Source organism: Electrophorus electricus, chromosome 1, assembly GCF_013358815.1.
Source record: "Electrophorus electricus isolate fEleEle1 chromosome 1, fEleEle1.pri, whole genome shotgun sequence".
Classification (NCBI taxonomy): domain Eukaryota; kingdom Metazoa; phylum Chordata; class Actinopteri; order Gymnotiformes; family Gymnotidae; genus Electrophorus; species Electrophorus electricus.
This window is the reverse complement of record NC_049535.1, coordinates 34,820,764-34,837,645: the sequence shown is the minus strand read 5'-3', so window position 1 is coordinate 34,837,645 and position 16,882 is coordinate 34,820,764. Positions and strand designations below refer to the sequence as shown.

The 16,882-nt window shown below is 45.5% G+C and overlaps 3 protein-coding genes and 2 non-coding genes across 6 annotated transcripts; 1 reads left to right on the top strand and 4 right to left on the bottom strand.

Annotated features, from left to right (window-relative positions):
* Positions 1 to 2,104: 2,104 nt before the first annotated feature.
* hrob (homologous recombination factor with OB-fold) lies at positions 2,105 to 7,876 on the bottom strand. 2 transcript variants are annotated; one of them, XM_027029790.2, is made up of 10 exons: positions 7,725 to 7,876; positions 7,320 to 7,370; positions 5,760 to 6,668; positions 5,416 to 5,499; positions 4,842 to 4,979; positions 4,349 to 4,457; positions 3,795 to 3,880; positions 3,514 to 3,624; positions 3,232 to 3,421; positions 2,105 to 2,842 (listed from the first exon to the last, which is right to left on the bottom strand). In XM_027029790.2, the coding sequence occupies exons 1-10, from the start codon at positions 7,734 to 7,736 to the stop codon at positions 2,805 to 2,807; spliced, it is 1,728 nt and encodes a 575-aa protein (XP_026885591.2). In that variant the 5' UTR covers positions 7,737 to 7,876; the 3' UTR covers positions 2,105 to 2,804. The 2 variants fall into 2 exon arrangements, with proteins under 2 accessions (XP_026885591.2, XP_026885592.2); XM_027029791.2 differs by lacking the exon at positions 7,320 to 7,370.
* A 1,179-nt stretch (positions 7,877 to 9,055) lies between these two features.
* On the bottom strand, positions 9,056 to 11,208 carry rps11 (ribosomal protein S11). Its single transcript, XM_027029792.2, has 5 exons — positions 11,111 to 11,208; positions 10,376 to 10,510; positions 10,092 to 10,167; positions 9,654 to 9,783; positions 9,056 to 9,255 (listed from the first exon to the last, which is right to left on the bottom strand). Exons 1-5 carry the CDS (start codon positions 11,123 to 11,125, stop codon positions 9,132 to 9,134), a joined length of 480 nt encoding a protein of 159 aa, XP_026885593.1. The 5' UTR covers positions 11,126 to 11,208; the 3' UTR covers positions 9,056 to 9,131.
* On the bottom strand, positions 9,469 to 9,555 carry LOC113589921. Its single transcript, XR_003412049.1, has one exon. It is a non-coding gene; the product is annotated as a small nucleolar RNA SNORD35 (small nucleolar RNA).
* On the bottom strand, positions 10,260 to 10,342 carry LOC113589919. Its single transcript, XR_003412048.2, has one exon. It is a non-coding gene; the product is annotated as a small nucleolar RNA SNORD35 (small nucleolar RNA).
* Positions 11,209 to 11,774: 566 nt separating the features above from the next.
* On the top strand, positions 11,775 to 16,651 carry baxa (BCL2 associated X, apoptosis regulator a). Its single transcript, XM_035531684.1, has 6 exons — positions 11,775 to 11,829; positions 13,291 to 13,339; positions 13,442 to 13,600; positions 14,779 to 14,914; positions 16,164 to 16,268; positions 16,461 to 16,651. Exons 1-6 carry the CDS (start codon positions 11,799 to 11,801, stop codon positions 16,557 to 16,559), a joined length of 579 nt encoding a protein of 192 aa, XP_035387577.1. The 5' UTR covers positions 11,775 to 11,798; the 3' UTR covers positions 16,560 to 16,651.
* The last annotated feature ends 231 nt before the right edge of the window (positions 16,652 to 16,882 follow it).

The following is a 16,882-nucleotide window of genomic DNA, read 5'->3' as shown; positions in this document are numbered from 1 at the left end:
GGGGGTTAGGGTATGAGGGTAGATTATGGGGTAGGGTATGAGGGTAGATAACGGGGTAGGGTATGAGGGTAGATTATGGGGTAAGGTATGAGGGTAGATAATGGGGTAGGGTATGAGGGTAGATAACGGGGTAGGGTACGGGGCTAGAGTATGGGGGTTAGGGTATGAGGGTATATTACGGGGTAGGGTATGAGGGTAGATAACGGGGTAGGGTATGGGGCTAGAGTATGGAGGTTAGGGTATGAGGGTAGATTACGGGGTAGGGTATGGGGCTAGAGTATGGGGGTTAGGGTATGAGGGTAGATTACGGGGTAGGGTATGGGGCTAGAGTATGGGGGTTAGGGTATGAGGGTAGATTACGGGGTAGGGTATGGGGCTAGAGTATGGGGGTTAGGGTATGAGGGTAGATTACGGGGTAGGGTATGGGGCTAGAGTATGGGGGTTAGGGTATGAGGGTAGATAACGGGGTAGGGTATGGGGCTAGAGTATGGGGGTTAGGGTATGAGGGTAGATTACGGGGTAGGGTATGGGGCTAGAGTATGGGGGTTAGGGTATGAGGGTAGATTACGGGGTAGGGTATGGGGCTAGAGTATGGGGGTTAGGGTATTGCCGTCCCCGACCTGGTCCAGATCACCGCTCATGCGTGCCTGTCCAACCCACTTCACGACTGAGCGCGCGGCTTTATAAAAACTCCATGAGCGAGAAATACAATGGTGGGACACGTGCAGACGCACAACCCAGTTTTCAACCAGAGATCAATAGTGTTGCTCTACATGTGACTACTGAAACATGGGAGTCTTGTGCACTGGATTAGGGACGCGTGCTGAATGCACCTGCCTCTGTTGGCCAGCACCTCAGTGCACATTCAGAAAACATGGCTAGGTATGACAGAGGGTTGCCCCACACGCGCGATGAAACGCGTCTCCATTGGTTACGAATCCGGTTCCCTCGCAAGTGCCTAGTTTAGGATTAGTCATCAAATCAAATTTATTTATATAGAGCTTTTTACAAAGCAGCTTTACAAATGTCCGAGCCCCAGCGCCCAGTGAGCGAGCCAAGGGCGACGGTCACGCACAACTAGATTATAACAGCAAGCAGGGCTCATGCGCGCGACGGTACTGGCCAGATAAATGTCCCGCGCGATGAAATTAGATCAGACCTGCAGAGAAGCACCTGGCCGCACGTGTCGAGGCACGCAGGCTTTTGCTACCGGAGCTTAGCAGAGATGTGTAAAGCACGTGGGCCGACGAGCTAGAGCATCCTGCTCGCCGTACCGTGCAGGCTCGAGCTGTTACGTGCTGTGCTCGTGGTCACTGATCAAAGGCCCCTTCATCACACAACTGCACGTGCCGCTCCGGCCAAGCTCGGGGCGCGGTGGCGGTTGTGTGTGTTGCGGATCACCTGTGGGGCGGTTGGCACGCAGAAGTTAAAAACCTGGCGCGCGAGGCGGTTATAATGCGCGCGAGCTGCCCCCTAGCGACGACGTTCGCTTTCACTGAGAACGAGCGCAAAGGGTCCTGTTCACGAGAGGACGATAAAGAAACATTAGGATCGGAGGCATCGATGCTTTATTATCGATCCACGCAGCCACCAAAACCTCTGAGCGAGCGGTCGTCCGCGCTGATATGATCAATAAGGCCTCGCGGGTGGGCCAGCGCGTGCACTGTAAACAGAGCCGCGCTCTTGTAACCAAGCACGTTCCCCTTGTGTATCACACAGCTCGAGCTGAATTATTTGTTGAATTAACTCAATTGCAGCAGCTGGGAGGAATAATTGCTCACATCAAACAATAATACAGACTGGTGTGTCCTGAAGTGTCATATTTTTCATCACGGTAGAGTATGGTGACAGTATACTGCCCGAGCCTGTGGTTAACCCTGCATGCAGCGATACTGATGGCAGTTGCCATTGCAGTTCACATACTGCCATCCTCCCAACATGCTGGCAAAAGCTCGCGAGGGAAGCAGCAGGCTTCAAGGAATAAAACTAGCAAAATTCCCAACCCACCCACCTCCACCTGGCAAATCTCAGGAAGAGCCCCGTTCTCCCAACGCTCCTGCAGGCGGGGCCACGTGGGTAACTGAGCGGAAATCACAGGCAGAGCAGAAGAGACGTGACACTTTAATCGTTAGTAACGAGAGAGACACGGCAGACACGCCTGTGAAGACTGAAAAAGTAATTACACTCAGAATTTCATAATGACAGGGGGACAAGCTTAAACTCTTAATTAGGACACACACTCAGCTGAGGGAGAGAGAGAATAAAGGGAAAGCACATGCTTGATTTAAATTTCACAGCACTGCATGGCAACCAGCAGCTTCAACATTGTGAATATTTTATTTAAAGCCGGCCTCTCCAAAAACGTCTCTTCCACCGTCAGGGGCGAGTCGCGCTGGGTCTTGTGGGCCTGCATGAGTTGGAACATTTTTGCAAACCTATGGCAGGGCGAGGGTGCTGAAGCCCCCCCCACCAGCACCTGCAGCCTCGTCCCTCTCGGCTCGTGCGTCCATGTCCTCGTGGAGCCGGTTGCTGCTGGCGCTTTCAGCGCCTGATGCGGACCCGCGTCTGAAGAGCGCGCGCGCTCACGCAGCCCGAACGGATATTGCCAGCCGCGGCACTGAGAAAACGAAGCGAGGCTCACGCTCAAATATTTATTCTTCATGTTTTCTAGATGAGGTTGTTCTACATCAATTATGTACATCTCTCTCTCTCTCCCTCAAACACACATACAGGGTGCAGCCTGCTCGCTGATCGTTCGTGTTTCTGCATGTTTTAGGGGACATGGTTGGTGTGAGGTGAGCTGATTAGACAGGCAACTCCCAGATCAGCTCATCAAGGTCATCTGCAGGACACACAATAAAATAAAAGGAGCATGACAAAGCTTCCGTGACTAAAATGGGCAAACCAATGACGTCATCTTGAGTATCACATCAATTATTCAACCTGTAGCATCTTTACCCCATCTTGTTAAAAATAAACAATCAGATCAACTGCTCTTCCGATTTAGAGGCAACGGAAAAAGTGCACTCTGCTGCCCCCTCTGTGTTCCAGCAACTACAACATCTCAATCAGAAAAGTTCCAGCTATAACAGGGACAAGCTTTTATTTCTTCTACTTCAACAAATACTGAAGTAAAGCAATTAGACAAAAAAAAAAAAAGTCTCAATTAAGATGATGCTCACTTTAACTATATTTGGCTATTTGATGGTGCAAAAACACTGAGCACTCTACCTGCATCCCACAAGGTCTGTTCTGGGTCCTCAGGTCCTGAAGGCTGGAGCACTTTGTGAACGGGAACTGTAGTGTTGGCTGGGACAGTGGTCTGCTCACCCTCCTCCTCCTCCTCAAAATGCAGCTCCATCTGAGACACAGGGCCACCTTCTGGCCTGGAGGAGTCACGCAGCAGTAACCCAGCAGGTTCCTACACTCACGTTCAACACAAAGGAAGTTCCCTGCCCTCAGTTTTTTTGAGGACGCATCATGTCGCTATGGCAATGAAACACAGCCACCCACCAGCACGGGCTGGGAGGTGTGGAGGGAGCCATCAGGTGGGTAGATTCGGAGCAGGTTATTGGGCGTCACGTTCAGGTAGTGGTTCCGATGTGAGGGGGAAAACACGCCTACCTACGTCAAGAGAGGGCAGAAGACATCACATCACAGAGGGAGAGTGCCCATCCTAGAATAGACGCTTAAAAAAGTTCAATATTAACAGCGACACTCAAATTTCCACATCGTTCGAGCAGGGAGGTACCATTTGAGTGGTGGCGAGTGTACTCGAGTAGGAGCTACATTACTTGTTTGAGCAACAGCACAGCACCAGTCTTCAGTTCGCCCTGTCTGTCTTCCAGCAAACGGCGGTGAACAGTACCCTGCATCTCCCCTAGACATTAGCAAGAGGCTCGCGTTATGAATATGTATGAATGCAAAACAGAATAAGAAGCACACGTTATGAATATGTATGAACACAGACACAGAACAAGAGATAGAAAGTTCCCAAAGTTGAGTCTCACAAGCCCTTAATTGGGAACAATTAAACAGTTACCCCGCTTAACTGCACCAGGGTCCCAGAGTTACCCTGCTTAACTGTGCTGAGTAAAGAAGCACCCATACCCATTTCCAAACAACACAAACACTCACAGTTCTGAGTGACGTGCCTTAAAGGCATTATAAAACCGTCCATGCTAAATTTAGCATCAATTCCGTTTCATCTTGATGCCTTAGAAAGTTTGCAAATTTCAAAACAATCTTTTCACTGCTGCCACAAAGAAACCATAAAAACGTTTCTCTATATTACAGATGCGGAAAGCACACATGCTGGTTTGTGCCGCATGCACGCGCACGTCTTCACCTGTGGGGTCCTTGAACACGGCCTTGGCATCGGCGTGTGTGTGTACAATGCTCTTCAGCACCACAGCCATGTTAGGGACTTTATTCTTGGCCAGCTGTCTGAGGGCAGCCTGAAACAGAAGAGGCCACCAGAGACATGAAACGGAGCACTGGAAACCCCCTGGAAGGCCGGTCAATCAACTCTGCATCCATCAGGCTCATGAATAATTAAGCAGGGGCCTGCAGCTAACGCTGCCTATTTATGGCAAGTCGGGAAAACACTGAAATTAGAATGAGTGTTTGCTATAATCATTGTTAAGAGTAACGGATCGTTTATCAGACACACACGGGCTTTGAAGATAAGGAACAGGAGAGCCCACTGCAATATCCCAAAACACGTGATGGACAAAAGCACTTGTACAGATGGGGAGGAATCGGGCATGCAGCCAAACATACGAACGCAGACGTACGTGTGGGGAGAAGTGCGCCCTCCTGGTTAAAACACTCCTACTTACCTTCCGAAGTACCATCACGATGCTGTAGGAATGCAGAAAGCAGGACTGATTCTTCTCATCCAATCCCAGGTCAGCCTTCATCGCTGCCCACACACCCCCGCCGAACTCCTCTTCCTCGCTCACTTGAGAGCTCGGGACCTGTTTTCACACAAACACACACCAGATAAGTGCACCTTCCCACCCACCTCTCCCTATAATACTCTTTTGGCATTTTAAATACCAAAGTTTAGTAGATGATGTAATGCATATATAGTGATAATGGAACACAAATGCATCGGGAGTGAACGCCAAGTGCTGATCGTCACTCAGGGCACGAGACCACCCTTACTGAGATATGAAGATTAAAAACGCTCAAATAATTTCTGGACAATTCAGTTCATAATTTTTATTTATTTATTTATTTTTTACACACACACACACACACACACACACACACACACACGCACACACACACGTCACTTTCATTGGCTGGAGGGTGCCCGGTAGGCCAGTTATCATTCTTACCCAAGCATGTATGATGCTGCTCGAAAAGACGACCTTCAGAAGAGGCAGAGTGTGTGAGTGGTTGCATTACCTCACTCCGCACGCGAGCCACAGCTCCATGCGTTGGGGTCTGTGGAACTGTCACAACAATGTCATCCAGACTCCGCCCACTGAGCTGCAACGAGAAAGCATGAGTGCACATGTGTGTGCGTACGTGCACGCCTTCACCTGCATTTTAAAACTTCTCTTTCCTCAAGAGACTGCACTACATACATGCACCAGCTTTCCATGGCAAAAGAAACAGCTGTACTACACTTGAGAAACACCCCACACGCACACAACATGTGCCAGCTGCTAAAGGTGAAGGCAAAGAGAAGGTTTAATGCTGGAATGTTCCTTCAAGCACAAACTGCTGGGGGGTCGCGGTGTCGTCACCTGCTGGGGCAGCACCCCTGCTGGGCCAGGAAACCGACGCATCTTGGTTCGAACTGCATCACTCCGTGACCTGTGTGGTGTCTTATTGGCTGCAGACACAAGCTGGACTAGGTGATTGGTCAGGACAGGCGTGTGGAGGGGGCGGGGTGCCAGCAGGGCAGGCGATATGGCCTGGAACAGACACGCCGAGTGGCGCTGTGGCAGCAAGGGAGTAACCGCCTTTATCTGCCCAGGGGGCGGGGCTCCCACAGGTTCCAGGGCCGCTGGTTTGCCTGAAACGCTCCTCCCACACGGCAGAGTCTGAGGGGGGACGTTACCGTGGGAGTTAAAGGTGGGGACACGCGGCGCCGTGGTCAAGGACAGCGGAGGAGCGGAGCTGTGGAGCCCTCTGGTGAATGACCTCATCCGTTTAGCTGGGGACACGTCGTCAGGTCGACAGCCTGGGTCCGAGCCAGACTGGGTCCAGCCAGCACATTGAAACATACTCTCATCCAACTCCTCCAGATCGACGTCCCATTCGTCAAAGTCATCCTGAGGGGGGGGCTGTCCACGCGGGGCACCACAGACTGCTGGTGGAGGGTCCGGCTGTGCAGGATGCGGGCGGAGAGAAGCCGGAACACCGTGTCCGCCCAAAGGTGCTCGAAGAGCAGTGGGAATGTGAGGAACCACAGTGGAACCTGACGGGCCAGAGTTGGAGAAGCTCTGTAAAGCTTTGATGGCACTTGCTTCTGGAAGACCGACAGCTGCTGAGGACGTAGGAACCAAGCCACTATTCTGCAGAGTAGAAGAGCCTTGCAGGGCATCACAGGAAATGGCGAGTTCCTGCAAGGGGGCAGGCACTTCTGCTACAGTGGGGCCAGAAACAGAGGTGGGTCCAGGTGTTTGTATCCAATCAGCTTCTAGCAGATCCTACAGCACAGCAACACAAAAAGGCATCACTAATGTGCTAGAAACCAAAATCATCAAACTGAGGGAAACATTCAAGATTTTAAGTTTTGATATCAACAACTTGGATAATTAAAGACGCTGACAGTGTGTTAGATCTATTTGTGATATTTTATTTTGTAAATGAGACCAATTCAGATTTAAATATCAGATTGTTCTTTTATACACCATGAGCGCACAGGACCAGTCCTACAGCTCTACATTCCCACTCTAATCCTGACACTAATATTCACATGTAACGGAAGGCCTGTATTAACTGGATCAGGCGTTACGTTTGGTTGGGAAATATGCTCTCCGGGGCCAGTATAGCTTGATTCTACTCAAACACACCTGATTCAACTTAACATTTAATTAGCTACAGTTGGTTTAGGGTTAGATCGGGGAATTCACCAAATGACACCCCCAAAATTGACAGATGAAAACACTGGTACCTAACCTGTTTTTTTTTTTGGTAAGTCAGTGCTAAATGCTATTACATTTTCATTAGTCCAGTACTAGTCAGCAGAATCAGGTGTTAGAACAGCAAATACATTAAACTCTACAGGACTGGTGCAGTGTTTGGCGTGTGTGTTTCATCCAGTTTTAACTATGAGAGTTGAACACAAATGCACAGACTTCATCGAAATCTTCTCCAACGCTGAAAAGTCCGCCCCACTTGTTGCATGCCTACAAATGCAGGACGGGAGAGGAGGATGTACATCATCTGAGGTAGATAACGCCAGGCCATGGTTTATATTCAGAGAACATCGGCCTATCTGAGGTAGATAACGCCACGCCATGGTTTATATTCAGAGAACATCGGCCTATCTGAGGTAGATAACGCCATGCCATGGTTAATATTCAGAGAACATCGGCCTATCTGAGGTAGATAACGCCATGCCATGGTTTATATTCAGAGAACATCGGCCTATCTGAGGTAGATAAAGCCATGCCATGGTTTATATTCCTATTTCAGTAAGCAGAGAAGCTAACTACAACGCTAGCGTTAGCTAACAAACAAACGTCCGCGTCGCTTCTTACCGTAGTTGTCATGTCTGTAGTTTAGTTCAGACTTATAAGGGAAAACACTGGCGATACACAACCCTTACATACACCTGCTGGTTCGTTACATGTCAAGAATGATCACGACGAACTTGGCTAGGTTAGGTAGCGTTAGCTGCGCTTACACGGTGGCGCCGCCGCAGTTAAACGTGCTGACGTGAAACGGCGGGCGTGGCCGCCAGTGATGGTGGGCGGAGTCACGAATATTGGATTATTAACCCAAATCTTGCAGCTATTCGAGCGCATGAATTTAGCTGCCTTTTCAGAAAATATTTTGAAAAGCGAAAATACTCTTTTTACTCTTGGTCACAGAGGTGGCCGGAGGGAAACTATAGACTGAAATACTGATACATAATATTGATGCATCAAGATATTAATATAGTAATGGAACTACTGCGTAGTCTTTCATTTCATTTATTATAAAACCGGTAGTAAAATGTTAGCCACTAGCACGCCCGTTAAGCGCAGGTGGCTGGAGCTGTGTAACTAGTTCCCACTGCACTAGGATGAAATAGCACGCCACACACGCACCTGGTAACGTGACCAGCATCACTCCACTGCGTCAGATGAAATCAAGACAACCTGTGATTTAGAGCTTGGCTGTGTTTAAGAAATAAAGCTTCCAGAGTTGTAGTGTCACACACGTTGGTCAGTTAAGACCCGCGGGACCAAACACTGACCACAGTCAGATTGGAAAAAGCATCTTGTGCATCTTTTGGCCTGCCTTCCTTGGATCTTGGTTTCAGGTTTATTTTAGCCATTTTGTCATGGCAAAGATGAGAGAAAGATAAACAATTCCAAGTGCTTGTGGTGATGTTCAGGCTCATATATTTATGCTCTATTAATGCTTGAACGTAAGAGTTTAAACTAATTTATCCAACTTATGCTGAAAACATAACATCCACAATTGATTTGCATAAACTAATCTGCTTAGTGCACATGTGCCTATCCACATTGACTGAAGATCATAGTATACCGATTTTGAATATTGAAATCAATATCAAACAATTGGGAAGATCTGCAGGGAACAAATCTACAGCCTTTTGCAAAGCTATGAAATCAGTTTAACACATTTTGCACTTTTGATGCAAGACAGGGTTTGCATGAGTTATGGACAAAAGCCAATCACGTGTATTCACGTTTACCAAAACCAAATATGGCAAGTATTTCCATATGGGGGTAAACAGTAATAGTTCAGATGTCTCCGTTCTTTTGACATAACTGCTACCTGACTGCTTCAGAGGTTCCAATGCCTGTTGGAATACATCCCAAATAACCCAAGAAAGGAGGAAAAAATTAAGAGCAACAAATTGACCGAACAGATTTAATTTTTTTTCAAACACAATGACAATACAGCTGAGAGCAGAAACTGTTTGCTGATCAGTCCTAAAACTTCTGGAACTGTTTCTTGGCTCCTGCTGCTTTTGTGACCTTCAGAACGTTGAACCTCACCGTCTTGCTGAGAGGTCGACACTCTCCGACTGTGACAATGTCGCCCACCGTCACATCCCTGGAAGACATGGGCAGAGGAAACTGCTTAAAAAAAATGCATAAATGGGTACAGACACCATGATGTATACTTTTTCTCCCCAGTCCTGCCCAGCACTTAAAATCTGACATTACAGGACAATTTCTTTTTTTTTAAAAAAAAAGGAGAATTTAGATATCCAGGTGCTGTTAGTGTGTCCTGAGCACACAAAGATCCGTTCCCTGTTCAGAAAGCACAGCCGCATCAGTAAACGCCATCGGGCAGCGTCGTCAGAGCACAACAGGCTTGGAAGACCATCGTGAGAAAAACGCATCATATGCAGCTCACTAGTGCAATCATGAGATCAGTTTTTACAGGCATGCTGGGAGAACAACTGAAAGACTGCAATTACAATGAAGGTGGTAATGAGTGAGGTTTACCTGAAGCAAGGAGAGAGGTGGACAGACATGTTCTTGTGCCTCTTCTCAAAACGGTTGTACTTGTGGATGTAGTGCAGGTAGTCACGTCTGATGACAATGGTCCTCTGCATCTTCATCTTGGTCACCACACCTGCAAAGTACACAAGTACACTTATTCACAAGTGACAGCTTCAACGTGTTTAACACATTCAGGAAAACAGCTTGTCTACACAGCTGAGGGCTGTAAAAGGTGAACCTGTGAACTAGTGCTCAGACTGCAGAGAGGAATGTAGAAAACTCTTCCGATGACAGACGACTGAGTAAAGCCATAAGTCACATTAGCCAAAGCACCAAGGACTTAAAAACCCATTGTGAGAAGAGCAGCATCTCAGACAACACACCCCGAAGGCATTCTTCTAAAACTAGATACCACAGGCAACAGCATGAACACAAACTTACCAGATAGAATACGGCCTCTGATGGGCACATTTCCAGTAAAGGGGCATTTTTTGTCAATGTAAGTGCCTTCAATAGCCTGTCAAAGTAAATCCGCAGAGTTAAACAATAACGCTTATAGTGTGAAATGCCACAATGTCAACACATGCAAAAACAAAGCAACGTCGTGCAAGAACTGCATCAGCTATGCCATAAGGCATTATCCACAGAGCCCAGGGCTCAGAAGACCATCGTGAGAATAGACATCATCTGCAGTCAGAAGTACCACCACCTCCAGAAGACCTCACCTCTCGCGGGGTTTTGAAGCCCAAGCCAATGTTCCTGTGGTAACGCGGGAGCTTCTCCTTGGTGCTGCCTTCAGGAACTATAACGCGCTTTTTGTTCTGGAAGATGGTGGGCTGTTTCTGGTAGGCCCTTTCATTCTGAAGTGGAAAACAATATTTGTAACCAACACGTGTACATTCAGAACAGCCGGGATAGCTAGTCTGCAGTAACGTCGTCAAAGCACCTCGTTAGTGCTCGGAAGACCATCGTGAAAAACATCATTTGCACGTAAGGAACGAGAAGTAGTGGTCAGTTATGCACAAAAATCTGAGCACACTGCCGTAAAATAAAATAGGTTCGTATAGGTTAGAGAACCAAACCAAGCGCTATACCGAGCCGACCGTGAGCGAGCCATGCGGCGCAACCTCCCCATACACACAACCGTGCCGAGTGACTTAATACACCTTTACAAGGGCAACGCTTTCTGTCCGAGTAATTAAAGTTAATAAAAGCGCTTCAAAACGGACAAACAGAAGTTTAGCAAACCTTAAACTGAGCAGACTGACGCGCGGCCCTCGAGCCTACCGAGCCAGCAGCCGCCCGTGCACCGGAAAGGCGAAAAGATCACAGAATTCAGGCGCCGCCGAGTATAAGCGACTGCGAGGCGGACACATCGCGTTACCATTGTCACATTTACCGACAACGGCACTCAGCTGAGGCGTATTTTAACACGGATGAACGTTTCTGCGCAACCGTACCTGGATATCCGCCATCTTCGCCTGCCGCGTGGGAAAGAGGACCACACATGCGCGAGACAGCCGGAAGAGCGGCGCGGCCGGACGTGACGTCGAACGAAGGCGGAGCTTTGACGGTGACGTCTGTAGAGTTTGGACTCGAGGTGCTGACTAACATATGCGGCATGTTAAAAAGAGGCCAAATAATAAACTTTAAAGTGATAAATGTTGCAAAAATAAATAAAACAGATTATTAAATAAAAACTGTTTATTATTATTATTATTGTTGTTGTTGTTGTTGTTGTTGTTGTTGTTGTTGTTATTATTATTAACAGCTGTAGAGTGAGGGGGGAAGATAACGTTGTTTCTCTTAGACGGACAGCGAGTTGAATCCCCGTGTGAGATCTGGTTGTTCAGAGTCCTGAAGACTGCGGCTCCGTTTCTGACTGGAGCTCATGTCTCAAGTTACTGAGGAGGAAAAGTTTTAAAATAGCTTCTATCTCAACAGGAAAGTTGGCCTAAATGTATTTGGGAAAATATCTTTGAAGAGTAATTATTTTTTGTTACATACATGTGTTTGGTCCAGGTACGTTAAAATCACACAAAACAAAAGAACTAATAAAAATAAAACTCACTTCCGCTGAGACGCTACTTCCTGTCTGAGCCGCTACGTCACACGAGGCGGAAGTGCGGCGACACTGTTCACGCGAACATGGCGGCGCCATCGGGCGAAGGCGATGTGGGTGAGTAAAGACCCTCGTTATTAACGTTTACCCCGCCTAACTTACTAATGTTAAACATTATTTAACGTTTACCTCCCCTATCTTACTACTGTTGGCTTACATTTATCATTCTACTACACCAGACGGCACGTTATTTAACGTTTACCCCGCCTAACTTAGTAATGTTGGTTTACACTGACATTCTACTACACCAGACGGCACGTTATTAACGTTTACCCCGCCTAACTTACTACTGTTGGCTTACACTGACATTTAATTACACCAGACGGTACGTTATTAACGTTTACCCCGCCTAACTTACTAATGTTAAACATTATTTAACGTTTACCTCCCCTATCTTACTACTGTTGGCTTACATTTATCATTCTACTACACCAGACGGCACGTTATTTAACGTTTACCCCGCCTAACTTAGTAATGTTGGTTTACACTGACATTCTACTACACCAGACGGCACGTTATTAACGTTTACCCCGCCTAACTTACTACTGTTGGCTTACACTGACATTCTACTACACCAGACGGTACGTTATTAACGTTTACCCCGCCTAACTTACTACTGTTGTCTTACACTGACATTTAACTACACCAGACGGTACGCTATTAACGTTTACCCCGCCTAACTTACTACTGTTGGCTTACACTGACATTTAACTACACCAGACGGTACGTTATTAACGTTTACCCCGCCTAACTTACTACTGTTGGCTTACACTGACATTTAACTACACCAGACGGTACGTTATTAACGTTTACCCCGCCTAACTTACTACTGTTGGCTTACACTGACATTCTACTACACCAGACGGTACGGTCTCCGCATTCCGTAGAAATATGGTGTTTACTACTGTGTATGTATTCACCGTGTCGGTGAAAGAACAACACAGCCAGTGTGAGCCGTCCCTTTTACCACTGCTAGTCATCGTTGACTGAACGCGGTTATCAGTGGAAACTTGTGGCATTACGTTCACTTTATGTAAGAAACCGAAACTAAATGTTTGTGTTGCTGTATGTTTCTATATGCTTCCTTTCCTGCAGTACATTGTTGTGTGTGTCAGGTAGCATGCCTGCGAAAGGCGTTACCAGACACGCTTCTCTGGTTGATCTTTAGATTTACATCATCTATACATCACCTCACGTACCCTTGAGCTCACACTCAGACACACGCAATTCTGCAAAAATTGCACATGACTTAATCTTTGGCTAGGCTATGTGAACAACATCCCCTCTCTCTCTCTCGCTCCCTCTTGCTCGCTCTTCCTCTCTCTCCCTCACTCGCTCCCTCTCCCTCCCTCTCTCTCTCTCTCTCTCCCTCCCTCTCTCTCTCCCTCCCTCTCCCTCTCTGTCTCTCTCTCTCTCTCCCTCCCTCTCTCTCTCTCTCTCTCTCTCTCTCTCTCTCTCTCTCTCTCTCTCTCTCTCTCTCTCTCTGTGTTGTGCATGTTTTGTGTTCTCCATTTAAAGGCAACACCAATGACCAAATACTACAAGTAGGAACAGCGCTACTAAAAGAGTAAGTGTCCATCTTTTTTATTCTCCCCTGGTCTGCCCCTCCCCCTTTCTGCCACTATAACCCCGACTGCTTTCTCCTGCCAACCAACCCCCCCCCCCCCAGCTTTATCTATGAGCGGATTCATCGTCATGGGGACAGCAGCGCCATGGTTACCAGAAGTCAGCTGGATGGGACTGAGTTATGCGACCCCAGCCATAAGAGACTTGCACAGTGTCTGCAGCAGATTGGTGATGAGCTGGACAACAACGTGCAGCTGCAGAGGTGTGTATGGTGTCCTCCAGAGGGATTCGTCCACGGACATGTCCCTGCTGACTTGGCACGCTTTAAAAATGTTTGATTTTTTTTCACATTTAAACACAATTTCCTATGCTCTTTGAAATACATATGTAAAGAGTAATGAAAACAAAATGGGATGAACAAAATAAAGGCTTTTCTTCAGTGAGAACCTTTTTAAAGAGAAGGTCTTTTTTTGAGGTTGTATGCTAAAGATCTCTGCTCTGATTGGCCGTTGTGGAGTATGTGGGGATGAACTCGGTGGTTAATTGAGCTGATTATGATAGAGTGGACGGGGAATTTGTTTGACGTGACCTTACATTACACCACCAAATTGAAATAGCTTATAGAAACACATGCTTACTATCTTTTAAAAAGACAGCAAAATATGCCACAATGATAAAAATATAAGTCTAGTGCTTATTGTAGTATGTTGTTTATTGCGCTTATTTTTGTCTATTTTAGAGCATACCTGTATTTGTACTTAGTCATCGGCTCTGATCCCTGTATTCTATAGTATTCTAGTTCATTGGTATATTGGACTCTAACCTACGGTACTGTACTAGGATGTGTTCTATGAGGAAATGACAGCACTTTTGTAAGTCGCTCTGGATAAGAGTGTCTGCCAAATGCCGTAAATGTACAATTGCACATTTTCTCACCTGGAAGACATGGTGTCTAGTCAGGTACATGTGGACAGGACAGTGGTAGCTCAGTGGTTAAGGTACTCTACAAGTAATTAGACTGATAATGAACGAAACCACATTTTTCTTTCTGTTTTAGGCCAGTTGCCTAATGTAGCTGTAAAACAAATAACCATGTCAAGATTGCAGTTATTATAACATTAGCAGATAACCGGTCATTTAAATTTCCCTCAGTGTGTTTCCAGCTCCTTATGATGATTTGGGTTCTGTGTTCAAGCATGCTTTAATGGCATATTTGGGTTTGCTTCTTTATTTATTTGTATGTTTTTCTATCAATTCAGTAGTATTACCCTGTTAGAGTTCCTGACATCATCCAAGCCATATAAATTCAGCATCGTTCCTATTCCATCTGTGTGTGCAGTCATTCTTTCCCGTAGCACTTGGGTTTCTGTTGTTGTTCTGAAATTTGTCCTCTGGGTGGCAGTGTGCAGTGGTTACAGTTTGGGCCTCTCTGTCTGACAGTATGATAAACGACTCTGCGCTACAGCCCACGAAAGACGTGTTCATGAAAGTCGCCTTTGAAATCTTCTCGGATGGGAAGTTTAACTGGGGTAGAGTGGTGGCACTTTTCTACTTCGCTTGTCGGCTTGTCATCAAGGTGAGGACTTTAGTTTAGTTAGCTTTACTTTAGTTAAGGTGAGGACTCCCACAGGATTGGGCTTTACTTTTGTTACTTTACTTTATCTTTACATTAGCTTTAATTGACCTTTGCTTTAACTTTACTTTACTTGACCTTTGCTTTAAAATTTACTTTACCTTTACCATTACCTTAGCTCTAATTGACCTTAGCTTTACTTTATCTTTACTTTACCTTTAGCTTTACTTGACCTTTGCTTTAACTTTACTTTACCTTTACCTTAGCTTTAATTGACCTTAGCTTTACTTTATCTTTACTTTACCTTTAGCTTTACTTGACCTTTGCTTTAACTTTACTTTACCTTTACCTTAGCTTTAATTGACCTTAGCTTTACTTTATCTTTACTTTACCTTTAGCTTTACTTGACCTTTGCTTTAACTTTACTTTACCTTTACCTTAGCTTTAATTGACCTTAGCTTTACTTTATCTTTACTTTACCTTTAGCTTTACTTGACCTTTGCTTTAGCTTTACTTTACCTTTACCTTAGCTTTAATTGACCTTAGCTTTACTTTATCTTTACTTTACCTTTAGCTTTACTTGACCTTTGCTTTAGCTTTACTTGACCTTAGTTACCTTAGCTTTAATTGACCTTAGCTTTAAGTTTACTTTATCTTTACTGTACCTTTAGCTTTAGTTTTACTTTAGCTTTACTTGACCTTTGCTTTAGCTTTACTTTACTTTCCTTTACAGTTACCTTAGCTTTAATTGACCTTAGCTTTAACGTTACTTTATCTTTACTGTACCTTTATCTTTAGTTTTACTTGACCTTTGTTTTAGCTTTACTTGATCTTTACTTTAACTTTACATTACTTTTGCTTTACTTTTACTTTACTTTAGCTTTACTTTACTTTAGCTTTACTGTTACCTTTGCTTTAATTGGCTTTAGCGTTAGCTTTAGCGTTAGCTTTAGCGTTAGCTTTAGCGTTAGCTTTAGCTTTGCTTGACCTTTGTTTTAGCTTTACTTTACTTGACCTTTAGCGTTCGCTTTACTTTAGCGTTACTTTACTTGACCTTTACTTTATCTTAACTTTTTGGTTACTTTAGTTAAGTAGTTTCATTTTTTTCCCCTCAACAAACACAGATGCTTTGTGTTACGCTGTGCTTCTCAGTATAACTGTTAGCCGCCTGGCTTTCTCTGTCATTATATGCCATTATATGCCTTAATCCTCAGTGCCTGTCTCTCTCTCTGTCTCTCACACTCACTCTCAGGCTCTTGTAACCAGAGTTCCTGACATTATCCGAACCATCATCACCTGGACTACTGACTACTTGCGTGATAATGTGATTAATTGGATCAGGGAACAGGGAGGCTGGGTAACTGTTTTTTGTCTTCTGTTTGAATGTCACTTTTGTCGCCATACTTGGATTTGAAACACCACCAAATAATAAAACTTAATAAAAGTTCATTTCTATTCACTGTCCATAAATGTCAAAATCATATGACTCATCACAGTTTTTATCACAGTAGTTGTTCTCTCTCTCTCTCACTCACTCCCTCACTCTCAGGAAGGAATCCGCTCCTACTTCGGTACGCCTACCTGGCAGACTGTTGGCGTTTTTCTGGCTGGAGTTCTCACCACTGTACTGGTCATTCGCAAGATGTGAAGAAGAGATGGAGAGAAGGAAAACACAGAGGGAGAGAGGGAGCGTACAGTGAAACTGCTCGGGTCTGTTGTCCTTTTATATCCAACATACTCAAACCTCAGCAACACATGCACTGATCAATGAAAACAAGCAAGCAGAGACAGACTGAGGGACCTGCCAGTGGCTGGGGGGTACTGCGTTTTAAAAGCTATTTATTTTTGTTTTCAAGCAAAATAAAGGTTTGGGATTTTTTTTTTTTTTTTTTGGTTTTTGTTTTGGTTTTTGTTTTTTTGGTTTTTGGACATCATCATATACTGCATTAATTGATTAGGTATGTAGTTTAT